This window comes from Triturus cristatus, chromosome 1_2 (assembly GCF_964204655.1).
Source record: "Triturus cristatus chromosome 1_2, aTriCri1.1, whole genome shotgun sequence".
NCBI classification, from domain to species: Eukaryota; Metazoa; Chordata; class Amphibia; order Caudata; family Salamandridae; genus Triturus; species Triturus cristatus.
This window is the reverse complement of record NC_140580.1, coordinates 790,921,977-790,940,802: the sequence shown is the minus strand read 5'-3', so window position 1 is coordinate 790,940,802 and position 18,826 is coordinate 790,921,977. Positions and strand designations below refer to the sequence as shown.

The window sequence follows — 18,826 nt, the reverse complement described above, 5'->3', positions numbered from 1 at the left end:
AGTGAGTGAGTCAGTCAGTCATTGAGTGAGATTGAGTGAGTCAGACAGTGAGTGAGAGAGAGTGGGAGAGTCATCAGTGAGTGAGAGCGAGAGAGTGGGAGAGTCAGTGAGTGAGTGAGAGTGGGTCAGTGTAAGTGAGTGTCAGTGAGAGTGAGAGTCTGTGAGAGTGTCAGTGAGAGTGTGATAGTGAGAGTGAGTCAGCCCATTTTAAAGTAATTCAATTGAGATAGAGAGACAGCACATCGGGAAAGGATTACAACGCACCTGAGAAAACACGTTAAACTCTTATCTTATCAAGCCCGGGAGTGGTGCGTGTGTGTGGGTGCGGGCGCGCGCAATCTGCTCTTTTTCGAAGCACATACACGAGCTTGTGGCGCGCCCCTGCCCGCTCCCGCAAGGTGTATGCCGCCACAAGCACGAGTATATGCTTCAAATAAGGGACGAATGACAGCTAAAGGTCTCCTATGCAGCGCATGCTCGATGCGTAGGCGAGACCTAAAAACTGCTAAACCAACCTGCAACCAAAATGCAGGGCCAACTCACTGCATAACCCAATGGCCTCTAAGAAGACAATCAATGATGGCCACTATGGTCTAATTGACAGCCACTAAAAAACAATGTCGAGGGTGTGGAAGATCCCACTTACTAAAAGATCAATACAAAATGTACTGCTAGAATTATTTTTGGTTTTGGATTGGTTTAAGCTAAAATTTTCTGGTGAGGTTTTCCAATAAATCAGAGACATAAGGGATTGTCGGGTTCTTTTCTGCAATATATTTGTGAGTCCCTTGTCATGCATTCCCATATTTTTTATTGCAGCGGCCCTCTTCTGCTGTTTTTATAATATCTAGAGTGAACAGCATCAAAGATGAAGGTCAGCCCTGTTCAGTCCTTCTCAGTAAAGCAAAATGGGAGGACGCTATATTCTACCACAGTTACTATAGATTCAGGGTCTGAATGTACCAATTATATCAGCTTAATAACTTAAGGTGTAAACACAGATGTTTCAGGAGTGAAAAAAGAGTGGAAAGCGGTCACCAGATATAAAGAATATTTCAAAACAACAGGACATATATTATACACCGTCACCTCGGAACTGCACTGGTGTACCCGTTCAGGATAAATCCCGTCCAGTCTGGGTTTACAAGTATCAACAGGTCTGGTAATATTCTTGTATGTTTAATCTTAGCAAGTACTATTTAAATTAACTCGAGACAATAGTCAATAAGAAACTACAGTGTCTTGGGTACTCTTAGGTTGGATGATACGCCTAGCCACAAGCATGGTGAATGCAACATTCCAGTATCTAAGGATGCATGCCACTATTATTCTAGAGTGCAACTGTTTCCATTTTCTATTTTGTGAGGAAGTATACGCTTTCTTTTACTATTACAATCTATTTAATACATGGCGCTATGAAATGTGTGCAGATTTTATGATACAAGGGGCTATAACATACCTTCAAACCATTGTCTGTCCTCTTCTCGGGTTTCTGCCAAAATGTTTTCATTCAGGTTTTGAATGAGATCCACCAGAATTTTCTGCCTCTTGGGGCCCTGTTGTTCATCCGATAGTAGCTTCTGCGCCGCTTCCACAATGTCATCTTGTTGTTTGTAAAAGCTCTTTAAAAGGTGTTCTACATCACTGACATCTACATATTGTAACAGAAAAAACAGCTCTGCTTAAATCTACACATTCGAAAAATGGCTAACTATGCAAGTGGCTGGAAAAATCCAGCTCTAGAATTATCTTTACTTAGACCACACAGACGGGGCCAAACCCCAGACACTTCTAGACAAATACAACCATGAGTGCAAATTAAACTGCAGCTCTCCTATACACAATCTTGGTTTTACATTACAGATTGTTCTAATCTTTCACGGGGTTGTGACTTCAGGGGGTTGGTTTAGTCCACAACACAATAAAGGAATACGAAAACTACAATAGAGTGGCTATTGTACAATGCATGTAAAGTTGTTTAGCTGAATTCAACTGATGTAGCTCATTGGTCCATCGCTATTGTCTGTCCATTAGACACATGAATTGTGGAGTTCAAACCATTGTCTATTTCATGAGAAGTGGATTTTTGTGATCCTCCATATTTCACTGTCATAATCTGGTTTGCAGCATAGGGACTGCTGGTACCAAATAAATTAATTCTTACACTACCCAAGCACAGCCTAGCGGTTCTCCGCAGCCTAGTATTGATGGAGATGTACACAGTGGGGCTAATATGTAGACACAACTTTGTAATGCCTGCAGAGCTGGACTTCGCTTTTGAATTTGGGTGGTAGAGGAACACTCCTTTCTTGAATACAAGTCTCAAAAGGAGAAACAAAATCATTAACAGGGCAACTCAGGAGACAATTACTGATGTGAAATCTGATGGCTAGAGTACGCAAACCAAGCTATACAATACAGTGAGAAATGGCCACAATAAGCATAGCAAATATTGAGGGGCAGTGGGAAGCAAATTATACCATTTTAATTTCCTACCGTACATGCCTAGGAACATATCAAGTTTTTTTTTCCACAACATTTTATTGGAATTTTGTTGGCATATAACATGATGGCCAACATGGCCAAATAAAAACATTAAAGTGCAGTAACACACCCCGTCACCCTCCCTCCACAATACTGATGCATAATTAGCAGGTAGAGCATCCCAACCATCGCAAAACAATGACATGAACTCTATTCAAGGAGCACAACTGTGTGTTCGTGTATGCTAGGGGACCGGGGGATTCATAATCATCCATTGAATTGTCAACCCTCGGAATCAAGAAGGGAGTCTACTGACGGTGTTGGTGCCAAAACAATACCCCTGTAGTGTGCCCATCTCTGCCAGATCTGTGCGTGTTCATGTCGACACCCCAGTGCTTGGAATATCGCTACCTCCATCCCCATGCAATAGTCTATTCCCAGCTTCCAGGACCCTACCATGGGCAGGAATACATCTCCCCACAGCCTTGCAATATCCCGTTTGGCCAGGTTTAGGCCCAGGAAGAGTAAGTGCCTTTTATATCTATTACCTCCAATGCCATCTGTGCTGTGAAGAAGTATTGTCTTTATGTAGAAGGGGATCTCCCATGACAGCACCCTCTCTAAACATGTCGCTACGCCTTTCCAGATGCTCGCCAGGGACGTAAACTCCAAGACTATGTAGGAAGGTGTCATTGGCCAACTCACACCTCAGACACCGTGGCGAGGCAATGACTCCCATAAGCGACATCTAGTGAAATAGATTCTATAAAGGAATTTCAATTGAATAAGGTGCAGCCTGGACGATATTGCCGCTTCACGGGGGGCCATCATAGCCTCTGTCCTATCGTCATTGTCCAGTTTATGTACGTCCTCCGGCCAAGTCTGTATCAAGGCTGGGAGTGAGGAGGTACTATGTCTCACTAGTATCTGATATACTTGTCGTATTTTATGATTAACCAGGGCTCCCGTCAGTAATCTGCCCTCTAGTAGGTTGAATTCTGGCAGTTCCTGCAAGCCCTGTATATAGGGAGTTATGGTGTGTCGTATTTGAAAAATATCTATACAATTGTTGGCAGGTCAATTGAAAATCATTCTGCAATTCCTTAAAGGATTTAAGGGTTGGGCCATGCCCCTAGGGTTGAGATGCCAAAGGCATCCCACTGCCGGAATCCTGAAAGGGAAGACACCTGGGTCATAAAGCCCCCCCCATAGAGGAGCAATCTGGATTAATCTGGCCCAAACCCCCACCATCCGTTTCAATGTTTCCATAGTCAGAATACCGTTTGGGTTGCCTGAGGGATGTGATCAAGTTTTGATCCACTTTATCACTGTTTTATTCTTCCACCAAAAGAAAATGACAATGTATCACAGGGGTCACATTTTATACTGACAACCATCCTTCCACAGATAAATGGTTCTGCAGTATCACAGGGCTAACAATTCTTATTGATAATTAATATGTGCTATACAGAACGTTTTGGCTTTATAAGGCGCTGAAGTAAAGTAACTACATTTTAGCTAAAAGCTCATAAAAAAAAAACTGACTGTATAGTTTATACAGTTTAAACGTGATGTGGAAGTGAGAGAAGTGTACTAAGTTCAATGTTATTGTCGATTTCATTATTAATGGAACAGCATTTATATTGTATGGGATGTGTTTGAATATAAAAGTACAGCTAAAATTGTACAAAAAATACAGTTACCCACAAGCCACGGGTGATGTGCATAACCATTCTGATTGAGTTGGCTTTACTTGGGGGGGGGGGGGGGGGGGGGGGAGTAACCAATACATACACTTTGAAATTAATCCTCTGTTTCAGTACTTTCTTGAACCCTTACTAATAAATTTAGGGCAACGGAAGTGTAGAGAAGCGCTATTTCATCTTCAGCTACTAAACAGCTACAATGTATGTTTGAAGGTCAGTTTGTTTCTCAAAGCTGAGATGAGATGTAGGAAATCAATGGAAGGTTAGACCCCTAGGTGTGGTTTGCTCTCTCATATTGTTACAAACAAACCGTTCCCAATGCAATGTTTACAGGATGTAATGCTGCTTAATTTTTATTTTGAGTTTTATCTTGTGACAAAGCTGCTGTACTATTTGAAACAGATCAGTTGATAATTTATTATGCTTGATTTTTTTTATGCCCAAATTCTGCTGAATAAAGATCACTTAACTTTAAATTAAGCTAGGTGGTGGCTTCTATCAAGTAAATGGACTACTTCGAAACAACTAGAGCCAATTAGAATATGAACAAGAATATATATATATATATCACAATCTGTTCAATAATCAATTAATTCTTAATCAGAAAAGTCCCATTATAAAAATTAGATGGGTATTCAAACACACTACCTCTAAGTATGCACAAGATCTCCTTGCTTTTAAAACATGAATGTAACGGAGTACAGAGATATGCTCTGCTCACTAAATAGCACTTTATCCCCAGACTCCCTTCAAGAATATCTGTAAAGAGATTCTTAGTGGTTCTTAGGTGGGTGAATGTTTCAAATCCATCTGCATTATTGTAACAATTAAATAACACCACAATTAGAAACTCAAGGAAGGAGGTAATTACATCGAGGATACAGTTTTACCGGTAATATGTGTGGGCATTAGGAGGTTAAATAATACGACACCAAAACAAAATCAATACATACAATATAGCCAGAGTTATCAATTTTCAAGCAATAAATACATCAATTTTTTGCAATGTGAAAAACATTGAACATTGCAGTCAATGGGAAAACCACATATGCTTGGAAGGGCCCCAGGATAAGCAATCACCAGGCAGAACAGCTCTACCCAGCTCAGACGTCTCGAGAGCAGAGATGTACCTGGCTTTCTGCAGTGATGAACGGGACTGCAGGGACCCTCCAAGCTCAACCTCCAAGGTGCTCCCCTGAAGCCAACCTGCAAGTGACCGAGTGTCACAAATACATTTTTTGACAGGTCCCTCATTCAGCACCAAGGACAGCCAAGGTTTATTTATTTTTTATTTTATTTTTTTCGGAGTTTTATATAGCGCTAGCCAGACCCGAAGGTATCGGAGCGCCTTACAACACTTGGTAAAGAGGAGAACACATATTATAGCAATATTAAACAGACAGGTATTATAGCAGTAGTCAAACAAGAGGCCCCAGGTCGCAGAAGGAGACTTTGCACGTTGTATGCTGCTCGAGGCCGGTAAGTTGCATAGACCAAGTCACTTCTGCATGCAGACTCCTTGGACAAGGTAAAATTGTCCTGACTGTTGAGGCTTGGTCCTGCAAGACCTGAACTCCAAGTGCGTTCCATTTAACTCACCCCGCAAATGACCGAGTGTTACCTGAGATTTTCCTCATTGACAGCAATGGTAAAGTTCGATATCTCTGCTAAATATTGATTTATTCAATTCAATTAAATCATAAAAGCACATTGTATCACATAATATTATAAACAATTCAACATTTAAAAACTGATAACTATGGTTATACGAACTGTATTCCCTAAATTTCTCTACTGAGGAGGTTAGGAAAGGCAAGATTTGGTTATCCAAGAACAAAGCCCAGGGTCCAGACGGAATCCCTCCTGACCTCTACGTACAGGGTTTGGATGTTTTAGTCCCAGTCTTGACATCCTTGATCAATGCAGCTGGAGAGGCAGCCCCCCTGTCCCCCCCCCCCCCCCCCCCGAGTCATGGGCTAAGTCAATCATAGAGCCTGTTTTAAAAAAGGGCGACAGGGATAGCACCTCTTCTTACAGGCCTCTTTCACTGCTTGATTCCGTGATGAAGGTGCTGGGGCGTATCATCTTGAATAGGCTTTCTAATGGGCTGAGGCTAATAAAGTTATATCAGAATCACAGTATGAATTTCACCCCGGGAGGTCAACTATGGACCAATCTTTGAATCTGTATTTAGTGTTAAGTAAATACACTGATTCACGGCCCGGTTCCATCCATCTGGCTTTTAAGGACCCTTCATCTGTGTTTGACCGAATAAACATAACCAAACCATGGCACATTATGTTATCTATAGGGGTAGATCAGGACATGGTTTTATTTTTGAGGGACCTCCATAGGGATACGATGGCAGCGGTTTGATATTCGAAAGATTTAACGTTTACCCTTTTCCAAATACAAAGAGAGGTTCAGCAGGGCTGTATCCATTCCGCTTTGATCTATGTTAACCGCTTGGATCAGGTTTTTTCGGACTCAAAAGTTGATTGTCCACAGGTGGGGTCCTGGCGTTTACTGGTCTTATTATACGCAGATGATGCGGTCCTTATGGCCAGAACTGCCAAGGGTCTGGAGACCTTACTAAATTCTCTTGTTCAGTTCATGGAGGATTTGGATTCATCAGTGAATGACAAAAAATCTTTTGTGATGGCTGTAGGGCCACGATCTACCAAATCGATCTCCTTTAAAGTTGGGCCCTCCCCAGTACCAAAGACTACGGCATCTTCTTACCTGGGCATATTGTTTGATTCTGCCCTGAACTGGCGCCCCCTGGTCAACAAGAAAAAAAAGAGGACCTTGCCAGGGCAAATATTGCCGTATTTAATTTTGCCACTTGGCTGGGCAGCAGACCAACAAGAGCTCTTTTACAGATTTATAGTGTCAAGTGCATATGTAAAGCAGTTTGAGGGAGTGAAATCTGGGAATATATCATGCTGGAAGAGCTTCAAATTGTAGAAAACTTCTCAGTGCATGAAGAAATGGGAGTGGCTTATTTAACAGACATTACCGCCTTCAGTCCTCTCTCCCTCTGGATAAATATTTGGACCAGGCCTGGGATCCAATTAAGTAAAGATATTATTAGAGATTGTCTATCTCTGCCTGGATCACACCCTTAACATCCCCAGTCTCAAATATATAAGGGAATGTTTTTTGAATTTGGGCAGGAGAGATATTTTCACAAATCCTGAAAGGATTGGTAAACAGGATTTTAACCTGGTGAAAGAACTATTTTATAGAAGGCGGGAGCTGGATACGGAGGAGTGAGCCATTATGAGGCCTAGTGTTCGACGGGGGGGCGTGGCTAAGCACGCGATGGAAGCGGACGTGCCCGGGTAGAGCTCCCGCTCGAGCCCTCCTGCCCCGGGCCGTTTCTCCGCCACAACGCTCCTGAGTACTGCTCGTTTTGGCCGGCGGGCCCTCCACGGAGCCTTCTCCGTCACCTGGCCAAATTTGCAGAGAATCGGCGGTGGAGAACCGCGCCGACCCTACAGGCGGGACTGCGGCCGCTCTGCCGGACGCGTGGCCGCGGCTCGCGACTACGCGAGCCCGAGGCGCTGCCTTATCCCCTGGGCCCAACGCTGCAATTTGAGAGGGGGCTGCTGCGGCGCTGGGCGGCGGCCTGCGGCCGCGGCGAGGGCGGCCTGGTGAGGTGACAGCCGCGCCTGGACTCGTCTGGGGACCCCCCTGTGACGCCAAGGAGAGGGCAGCGACGAACCGGGACACCCCCGAGAAGACGCGACCGCACCACTGGCGACGCCCGGACTCCGGGTGAGACGCGTGCCTGGACCCCAGCGACAACCGACTACGCGTCAAGGGTAGCCGTCGCGCCCTACGTGGACTCGGGGTGAGCTGGGGGAGCAGCGGAGGAAGCCCCCGGATCTGAGAGGGCGCACACGGACCTCACTTCTTCCCCCCCCCCCCCCCCCCGCACTGCACTCTGCCGGGACAATGGAAGCACTGAGGCGGCTTTCACCTTTGGAGTTGGCGATTCAGTAGCACGACGCGCCAACACACGCTGCCGCCGCCCGTGGGCCCTGGAGCCGCTGTGGGAGCGCCGACCTGGGCCTTATGGACGCACACCTGGCGTGACCCCTGCGCCACGAGCTGAGGAGAGGGACGACGCGGGAGAAGGGACACAGGAATACCCTGCGGACTGGAGGGAGACGCTGGGCACTGCTCCAGCTGCGACCGGACCCCTCACTAGTTGGGACCCCTGAACACGTGGCGATGGCGGCGCGACCTGGCTGGCTGCGGCGGTGAGACAGGGCGAGGCGAGCCGCTCTCCCTACATTGGAGTGGGGTATCGACGGAGCAGAACCCCCCTACCCCTCGACGACGGGGGGGACGTCTTGCACACGCCGCTGGCTCCATGCCTAGAGGGGCGCGAACCCGCTCCGGACCGGGAGCGGCAGTGGAGAGGAGGCGGCACGAGACAACGACGCCCGCGATGGATACTGACCACGTAACGGCGAAATTGGACAGCGTCTTGGCGGCCATGGAGAGGATGGAGGAATCGCTGCAGCAGACGCGCACCTCCCTGGAGACCCGCATAGACAGTGTGGCAATCGACCTAACGCACCTCAGAGCCGATCATAAAAAGTTGCAAACGCGCACCACCGCGCTGGAAGGCGCCATGGCAGAGGTCGAGCCGGCGACGAAACGGACAGAAGCCGGGGTGCAAGACCTTCTGCATCGGGTGGAACTGTTAGAAGGAAGGGCTGAGGATGCGGAAGGCCGGGCACGAAGGAACAATATCCGCCTGGTAGGCATCCCGGAGAGATGGGAAGGGGCGAATCCTGTCCGCAAGGTTGAGGACTGGATACGAGGCCTACTACCAGATGACACACTCTCCCCGCACTTCGTGGTGGAAAGGGCCCACCGCGTGCCCGCGAAACCACCTCCTCCGGGCTCTAACCCTAGGCCATTTCTCCTCCGAGTCCTCAACTACAGAGACCGTGATGCCATCCTGCGAGGAGCCAGAACCTTAGGGGAAATCACCATTGACAACGCGACAGTAATGTTCTTCCCAGACTACACGGCGCGAGTGCAGAGGCAGAGACACTCTTTTCTAACGATCAAATGAAGACTGCGCGAAGCGGCCCTCCAGTATTCGCTACTCTTCCCGGCCAAACTGCGGGTGGTGGCGCACGACAAAACCCACTTCTTCACGAGCCCCGAGGAAGCGGAGGCCTGGCTTGATGGCGGAATGCCAGACGCGCCACGACGGAAGACGGGAGCAGGCGTGATGGAGAGAACGAGGGGATCAAGACGACGACGACGCCGCGGGTCGCCCACGCCGCCGCCAACCGGAGGGACACCGAGCCGCTCCCCGCCAGTGGACCTCGTTCAACAGGAGCAGCGGGACGCTCTGCGCAGGGTGGCAGAGATCAGCAACTCCCCGGCGTCGTCGACTCGGCCGGACGCCAGCCCGACGGTACACTCAACAGACGACGAGGCGATCTACGGCATCCCGGACACACAAGACTCTGGGGGGCCCCCGGAGGTTACACCGCAAACGGCGGACCTCTTCGGCTGAGGTGCCCCGGTGATGGGCTCCCGCCTGACGCGAGCCGCTGACCTGCCGGAATCCCTGCTGGGTGGCCCCCTTGCGAGACTGAACTAGCTGAAGGGCCCTGGCGCCTCTGCCGAAGACACTATGAGGGGTCCACCCACGGAGCCAGACACTGTGAGTACATTTTCTACTTATGACCACACGGCCTGCACACCCGATTTACAGACATGCAGAGACGCCTTTTGGTGCCGCATGGTCGACTTGTTACTACTGGCGTGACTTGAGAGGGGACATGCCCGTGCCCCCCCCCCTCCGCGGGCGCTCCAGCCCCCGCTGGCCTGATGGCCGGGCACACAGCTGCTACGGCCTTGAACTATGGCCCTCAGACGCCTGCCGGCCGACAGCAGCAAATACGCAACACCCGGGAGGCATACGAGGCGCTTCCAAACCTGCATTGTTTCCATTGTTGCTCAGAAGATACATTACCCACCCCCCGAGACTATATAGTTCGTAAGCTCGCTTGAGTGTTTGGACGGCGACCTGTTGTACAGCCGACCTTTTGGTATTCTACAAACTCTCTTTTAGTTGCCATGTTCCGGCTTTCTATGCACCCTTTTTTCCCTTTCCCCTCACCCTGCTGGAGATCACGACACTGCACGCACATCACCCGTTTTAGCTGCGCGGTGGGAGCGGGCCGCTGGCCCTGGGGGACCCTCGAGATGGGAGATGCGCTCTTGGGGGCTTAGGGAGATCCCCGCACACAGGACTACCATGGCTAGCACACAAATATGCACCTGGAATGTCAGAGGGATGCACACACCGGCTAGGCGCTACCATATCTATTCGTACCTAAAGCGGCACAAGGTTAACGTAGCGCTGCTCCAGGAGACCCATCTGAATGGGACCGAGGTGAGGGCACTCCATCGTAGATGGCGAGGGCAGCTGTACGCTACGGAATACTCCTCATTTGCTCGCGGAACACTGATATGGATTCGCCCAGGGACCCCGTGGGAGGCCATAGACACTGCGATAGACAGCGAGGGCAGATACACGGCCGCGCGAGGCAGGCTAGATGGCCAATATATCACACTGATGTCCCTCTACTCCCCAAACGTTGAACAGGCTGGCTTCCTGGCGCGGCTATCATCGACTATGGCAACTTGGCACGACACCTCGTGGATCATAGGGGGCGACTATAACTGCACCTTAGACACCACGCTGGATCGCTCCTTCCCGCCCCCAGCTAACGCCCCTACCAGGGGAGCCACGAAGGCGCTGCTGGAGTGGGCCGCGCAATGGGGCTTACACGACGTCTGGCGACAGCGCAACCCAGGGACGCGGACGTACTCCTATTACTCTGGCGCTCACGACTTACATGTCCGCCTCGACCGCTTCATGGCATCCACAGACCTCCTACCTCATGTGACGGACGCGCAATACATGGGCCGCACACACTCAGACCACAATCCACACTTCATGTCCATAGCCTGGGACCGCCCACACCCCCCTGTCCCCACATGGCGCCTGCAGCCAGCGCTGCTGCTAGATGCGGCTTTTCGCGCTGCCCTACTCGAGCGCACCGCGCAATACTTCGAGGACAACACCGGCACAGCAACTGACTCGAGGGTGGAGTGGGACGCCTTCAAGGCCGTGATACGAGGCCACTGCCTGCGCACTCAGGGGCAGATAAGACATCAGCTAGAGAGAGACCTTACCAGACTGGAAGCGAACTTGCTTGCGCGGGAGGGGGAGGCTGCGGAGGGAGACGGGGGCCCACTGCATGATGCCCACACGGAACATGCGCGCCTCCTGGAGCGACTTCGCAATGTCAACTATGCTGCGCACTCGGCGAGGACTCACCGCCTTGGTGATAGACCAGGCAAGCTTTTAGCGTGGCTGATTTCGCGGGACGCCCGCTCTGCACCAGTGACGGCTATACTGGGCGAGGGGGGGGGAACTGGTGTACACGCAAGCTGGTATCCATGACACTTTTACTGTCCACTATACCACACTGTACCGCTCCCGACTCGCGGTCCCCTACACTGCTATCACAGACTATCTCTCCCCTCTGCCGATGCCGCAATTGACTATTGCCCAACAAGATGAACTCGGCGCTCCGCTGGAGGCGGGCGAGCTTAGAGAGGCCATCTTTCAGCTCTCCAACGGGAAAACCCCGGGCCCGGACGGGCTACCAGCTGAATTCTACAAGGCTGGCTCGGACATCCTAATCCCGGAGCTCCTGCGAATGTATGCGGCGGCGGCGGAGGGAGCTGCCCTGCCCCCGACGCTGAATGAAGCTACACTGGTCTCTATACTTAAGCCAGGCAGGGACGGCACGCGAGTGGGCTCTTACCGCCCATTGGCTCTGCTAAACACAGACTATAAAATCCTTGCTTCTGCGTTGGCTAGGAGGCTGGCCCCTCATGTACCCGCTCTTGTGCATCGGGACCAAAATGGATTCGTCCCCACACGCCATACCTCCTACAACATCCGCAGGCTCTTCCGAGTACAGGAATACGCCACGCAGCAGTGGCCAAGGGCGGGATGCTTGATACTGGACTTGGAGAAAGCCTTCGACTCAGTTGAGTGGCCGTACCTGAGAGCAGTAACAGAGAAATACCGGCTGGGGGGGGGGCTATAACGCCATGATCGCCCTGCTCTACAGTGAGCCGACCGTCCGGGTCCGCACGGGCCGCATCCTCTCGGACGCCATCCGGGTCCGCAGGGGCACCCGCCAGGGCTGCCCGTTGTCGCCGTTGCTGTTTGCACTGGCAATGGAGCCCCTGGCTGCGACACTTAGGACACACGGACTGGAATGGGGAATCCCATTGACGGATGGCTTGCACACGGTGTCCCTATATGCGGATGACCTGCTGCTATACGTCAGAGACATGACCGCCATCCCTGCCTCCCTCGCTGACTTATTCCGCACCTTCGAGGCAATATCGGGCCGGAGGGTTAACTGGGCCAAGTCGGGAGCCTACCCCTTTGGCCCGGAGACACCTGAGTGCGACGTCCGACTGGGAGGGGACAGGCTGCGGTGGTACCCCACCACTTTCCGCTACCTAGGGATTCGGATCTACAGAGCCCCGGCGGACGTCCTAGCCGGGAATCTCCTCAGGACGATCACCTCTGTGCGTATGCAGGTGAGCTACTGGAACACCCTGCCCCTCAGCGTGCCTAGTAGGGTGGCACTGACTAAAATGATAGTGCTGCCCCGCCTATTGTACTATTTCGCAAACCTGCCCTTGTATGTACCCGCCAAACTATTCCGCGACCTGGAGGTCTTGCTGCGCAACCTCATCTGGAACAAGGGGAGGCCGCGTGTAGCGCTGGCCAAATTGTACATGCCCACAGACTCTGGAGGCCTAGCGGTCCCCAATATGGAGCTATATTATCTAGCGGCGCAGATGCAATGGGTGGCGGGGTGGCTGAGCGGCAAGCAACTAGAGGACACTGCCTCGCATGCGGCTGCCTGGACGCGGACGCAAGTCCACACACTGTTCCACCCGCTGACTCGTGCGCCCTGCCCCTCCCAGGTTTACCTGGCAGTGGCGCGCAGGTGCTTCCAGAGGTGCCTCCGCCTCACACGCGCGTCCACACCGTACGCTCCAGAGTTACCACTATTGGGCATGCCTGGCCCGACGGGACCCCTCACGGAGGCCCACTTGGCAGGATGGGAACAGGCAGGAGTAGATACGCTAGGTGACCTGTATGAGGATGGCGACTTGCTGACGTTCGCCGCCCTGGCTGAAGGCACGACGCTCCCGGCAGGACAATTCCTCCTGCATGCCTCCCTCATGCAGACGCTCTCGGCTTCTTGGGGTGACATGGCGACGGAGCCGCCGGCACATACCTTCATCCAATATCTGCATATCATGGGACATGGCGCGCATGTCATCCACTGGCTGGTGCGGGCGCTCCTCGCGCATTCGCGACTGTCCACCTTGACGCTGAGGGAGCGCTGGGCGACGGACAGGGGCAGAGACTGGACAGACAAAGAATGGGCGATGATACTGGCTAGCCCGACCAATGTTCCACGCAACCCCCGCTTCAAACTCATACAATATTACATACTACAGCGAACGTATCTCACTCCTGAGAAGATCAATAGATATTTCTTGCGGACGGATGCCACCTGCCCGCGGTGCTCGTCACCAGGAGCGGACCTTTTGCATATGCTCTGGCATTGCGCTGGCGTACAGGCATACTGGGGCGACGTGCTGTCACTGATAGAGCGTGGTGCGGATGGACGGCTGCCGCGCACGTGGGAGGCATGTATCTTGGGCCTATACAAGCGCACAAAAGCGAATAAGGTGCAGGCGCGCTTCTGGGACATGGGGCTTGTAACGGCCAAACGCTTGCTCACCAAGCATTGGAAGGCGACGACCCCCCCACACATCAGACACTGGAGGGCCTCCTTCGTAAACTGGGCGCAAGCGGAAAGTGCAGTGCTACTACGTGAGGAAACTGCGGGACTCAGGCAATTCCCCATCGCCCACCTTTGGGATGGCCTCCTTGCCACCTTTCAGACGGCCTGCCGAACCCGAGGGATAACCTGAACACTGGGTGGGCATCGATACACTACTAGCTAGATGGCGACATCTTTGAGACCATGGCGGGGACAGCTCCCGGCCCCCTCTGCCTGCTTATTCCCCTGGCGCATCTCACATACTGTGCGGTAGGTTGCTACTGTTAGATATCCCCTGCACTGTGTTCCCACACGGCCCGGTTTCGCCCCGCTGGGCAGCTCCTATCTCCTCTCACACTACTGCAGGCAGATCTCCACTTTCCCCCCCCCCCCACCCCTCTTATTCTAGCCCCCACCCGAGTTTTCGACCCTGGCCCTGATCCCTACGTTTATGTTACACACCCGGGGAGCAATTCGGCGACTGGCTAAGCTCCCTGGCAGAACCCGTGTTCCAACACAGCGACGGTCGCCACGCGCATCCTTGCGAGCTATGCTGCAACCTCCTTGTCGCGCTCCAGCCCACGCCACGCACGGGCCACCGGGACTCCGATGCCCGCAAATCAGGGCACTTGACGGACAACCCGGCGCCCAGCGCACTTCCTCCTATGAGCCTAGGGGCTAGTTGACGGCGCTGCGCTGCGGGCTGGTACACAGCGCCCCCCTCACTCGCAGACAATGCACTTTAGATGAGAAGCGACGCGACAAAAAGCAGAAAAGCACCATTGACTCGCTTATACGCAATGTACACACCCAATTCCTCTACATATGTTCAACTGAACTCCGCCGCCGGACCTCCGGGTTGTCGGCTACATGGCTGTGTCTAATCCTCTGACTGTGTGTATTCAAGCATTGCCGACCTGATGCTTTGGCGTAGAACTGTACATTGCCAATTGATGCAACTGTGGTTAATAAAGGTTTTCCAAAAAAAAATGAGGCCTAGTGTTCGACATTATATCATTCTAAAAACAGTGCCCTCTACCGAGTCTGACCTTTTGTGTGTTAAAAGCAGGTACAATCGCTTTCTATTAACCAGGTTCCAGCGTCTTGTGGAGAAATCTTGTGGAGAAACCAGGTTCCAGCTGGACATGATGCCTTTTCTGTTAGCCTACCCTTGTGGGGGAAATAGGGGTGTCAATCTTCCGTCCAATGCCTGCGATAGTAAATCTCAGCAGGACACGTAACATTTTACTATGTTTTGTAGGTTTTACACTGTACCTAGGAAACAATATATCCTTCCAGTACTAAAAAGGGCCAAATTTGTCCAGATTATACCTGTTTTGATATATTTGAAAATGCTTTTGGGAGACATTATTTTTAATGTTCTCAGTTTAAAAAAAATGTTGTTATGAAAAGAAATAGTTGTGATTAAACTTCTGGCAAAGGCAGGACAGGTTACATTTCCCTAGATTGTAATTTAGATCTTTTATTAGGTCACCTATATTTATTGTCTTTTAATGTGATTTTATTGAGGATGATTTATATGTGATGTATTTATTATGGATTGTACTACTCTTATGGTTTTTATCTCAAAAGACCAAATAAAGTTTACATTGATTAATTGAATTAATTTTGGTGTCTTAATTTATATGAAAATAAGATCTACTTTTATAAATTGGTGTTGGATTTCTTTCAAGTAGTGCCAATTACTTATCGTTCGTTTTGGGAGTGTTCCTCTAGGTAAACCCGACTGCTCTTTGCCACTCTACCATTGACCGCAATGGTAAAGTTTGACGGCTCTGCAAAGGATTAATTTATTGAGCACTTTAAGAACTGATAAATCCGGCTATACAAACTGTATTGACTTAATTTTGGTGTCTAAATTTATATAAAAATAAGCTCTATTTTATACATTGGGGTTGGATTTCTTCAAGCCGTGTCAATTATTTATTGTCCATGTTGTTGCTCTGAAATGCTTAAAATGTTCCTCACAGTAAGCATGAGTGCTCTTTGCCACTCTACCAGGACTGAGCTAAGGATTACTAGTGCGAATCAGAGGACCACTTTTGGGTGTTGTGTTAAATATTACCACATAATAGTTCCACCTTGCTACAGGTATTTAAACCATGATCCACTGCTCTGAGACTGTTGATCCATTAGGTTTCTTTCTCTCTTAGTTAGAAATGTGCTGCTAATGGTTTCAAAGTATTTTTTGATTTCTTTGGCTCTCGTGTTCTTTCATCGTTCTTTCAGAGTGTGTTTAATTTGTTCTACATAAAATGAATTGCAATGCAGGTAAGTAGATACAAAAACCCAATGTTACAAATAATAAATTAATAGATGTGAAATCTTTTAAATTGGTTGTTTCGGTTTTGGCAGGTACACATATGCAGCTAACACACACTCCAACTGTAAAAGCCGATAGGTGACAGTTTATACGAAATGGGAATCTTGTGATATTTTATAACCTTCTTTCAATGGAATAAAACAGTGAAAATGCATTGCCATGCAAGTTACTCAAGACAACTTAAAATTATTTTTTCTCTTTGCAATTGCATTTTGACTAGATGAATAGATTTCTTTCTAAGCACTATGTGAAGTTGGATTTTACAGTTGGTGCCCCACTGCCCCTCAATACTTCCTAAATAATTTACTAGGACTATGTCTGCTGCTCAGGGCCATTGGTCACTAGGACATAAATCCAAACTCTTTTAGATTTTGACTACAACAGATGTCAGTCATCCAAAAAGGTTCATATGGAAGAACAGCAGGTAAAGAACATACCAAGTTTGGGTGTTCATTGCAAACTATTATTGGTGGGTGTGACCCAAGGGCTGTATCACTGGTGTATGTTAATACTAGAATAGATTAAGGTGCCGATTACGATCCTGTAAAAAAATTCCCCGTACGACTCGTATCCGGTCTTTTTACCGTACGAATCGTACAAGTGCCGTACAAACTGGCAAGTACGATTCGCATGGGAAAAAGTCCATACGAATCGCATTGGGAATAATTCCCCACACGTCCTCGGGTCGGAAAATGTGTCCGACACGTCCCCGGACGATTTACCGTACAAATGTGAAAAGTGAAGTCCGACCGCGCAAGTACGATCCATCCCGTGCGTCCGATGTTACAACCGTATGGAAAAAACACCGTCCGCACCGAACTTCCATAGCAACCATGGAGACATGTGCCCGCATACGCGCCCAACACTCCCCCCAGCCCTCCAATATACGAGTCGAATCCCCACCCGTGTATGTACGACCCGTACCCTCACCCGCGTACGTATGGAGCGTACCCCCACCCCAACAGTGTATGTATGACCCGTACCCCCACCCCAACCGTGTATGTACGGACCGTACCCCCACCCCAACCGTGTATGTACGACCCGTACCCTCACCTCAACCGTGTATGTACGACCCGTACCCTCACCCGCGAATGTATTGAGTGTACCCCCACCCCAACAGTGTATGTACGACCCGTACCCTCACCCGCGTACGTATGGAGCGTACCCCCACCCCAACAGTGAATTTATGACCCGTACCCTCACCCGCGTACGTATGGAGCGTACCCCCACCCCAACAGTGTACGTACGACCCGTACCCCCACCCCAACCGTGTATGTACGGACCGTACCCCCACCCCAACCGTGTATGTACGACCCTTACCCTCACCCCAACCGTGTATGTACGACCCTTACCCTCACCCGCGTATGTATGGAGCGTACCCCCACCCCAACAGTATGTACGACCCGTACCCTCACCCGCGTACGTATGGAGCGTACCCCCACCCCAACAGTGTATGTACGACCCGCACCCTCACCCGCGTACGTATGGAGCGTACCCCCACCCCAACAGTGCAAGTATGACCCGTACCCTCACCCGCGTACGTATGGAGCGTACCCCCACCCCAACAGTGTATGTATGACCCGTACCCCCACCCCAAACGTGTATGTACGGACCGTACCCCCACCCCAACCGTGTATGTACGGACCGTACCCCCACCCACGTATGTATGGAGCGTACCCCCACCCCAACAGTGTATGTACGACCCGTACCCTCACCCGCATACGTATGGAGCGTACCCCAACAGTGTATGTACGACCCGTACCCCCACCCCAACCGTGTATGTACGGACCGTACCCCCACCCCAACCGTGTATGTACGACCCGTACCTTCACCCCAACCGTGTATGTATGACCCGTACCCTCACCCGCAAATGTTTGGAGCGTACCCCCACCCCAACAGTGTATGTACGACCCGTACCCTCACCCGCGTACGTATGGAGCGTACCCCCACCCCAACAGTGTATGTAGGACCCGTACCCCCACCCCAACCGTGTATGTACGGACCATACCCCCACCCCAACCGTGTATGTACGACCCTTACCCTCACCCGCGTATGTATGGAGCGTACCCCCACCCCAACAGTGTATGTACGACCCGTACCCTTACCCGCGTACGTATGGAGCGTACCCCCACCCCAACAGTGTATGTACGACCCGTACCCTCACCCGCGTACGTATGGAGCGTACCCCCACCCCAACAGTGTATGTACGACCCGTACCCCCACCCCAACCGTGTATGTACGGACCGTACCCCCACCCCAACCGTGTATGTACGACCCTTACCCGCGTATGTATGGAGCGTACCCCCACCCCAACCGTGTATGTACGACCCATACCCTCACCCGTGTACGTATGGAGC

At 50.7% G+C, this 18,826-nt stretch overlaps 1 protein-coding gene across 2 annotated transcripts in view; it reads right to left on the bottom strand.

Moving 5' to 3' along the window:
* Positions 1-18,826, bottom strand: part of DFFB (DNA fragmentation factor subunit beta) — a 134,548-nt gene that overhangs the window by 70,040 nt on the left and 45,682 nt on the right. For both annotated transcript variants that reach the window (XM_085608863.1, XM_085608864.1), the window contains exon 3: positions 1,460-1,651. In XM_085608863.1, coding sequence (XP_085464989.1) covers positions 1,460-1,651 — 192 coding nt within the window. The remainder of the gene's footprint in view (positions 1-1,459; positions 1,652-18,826) is intronic.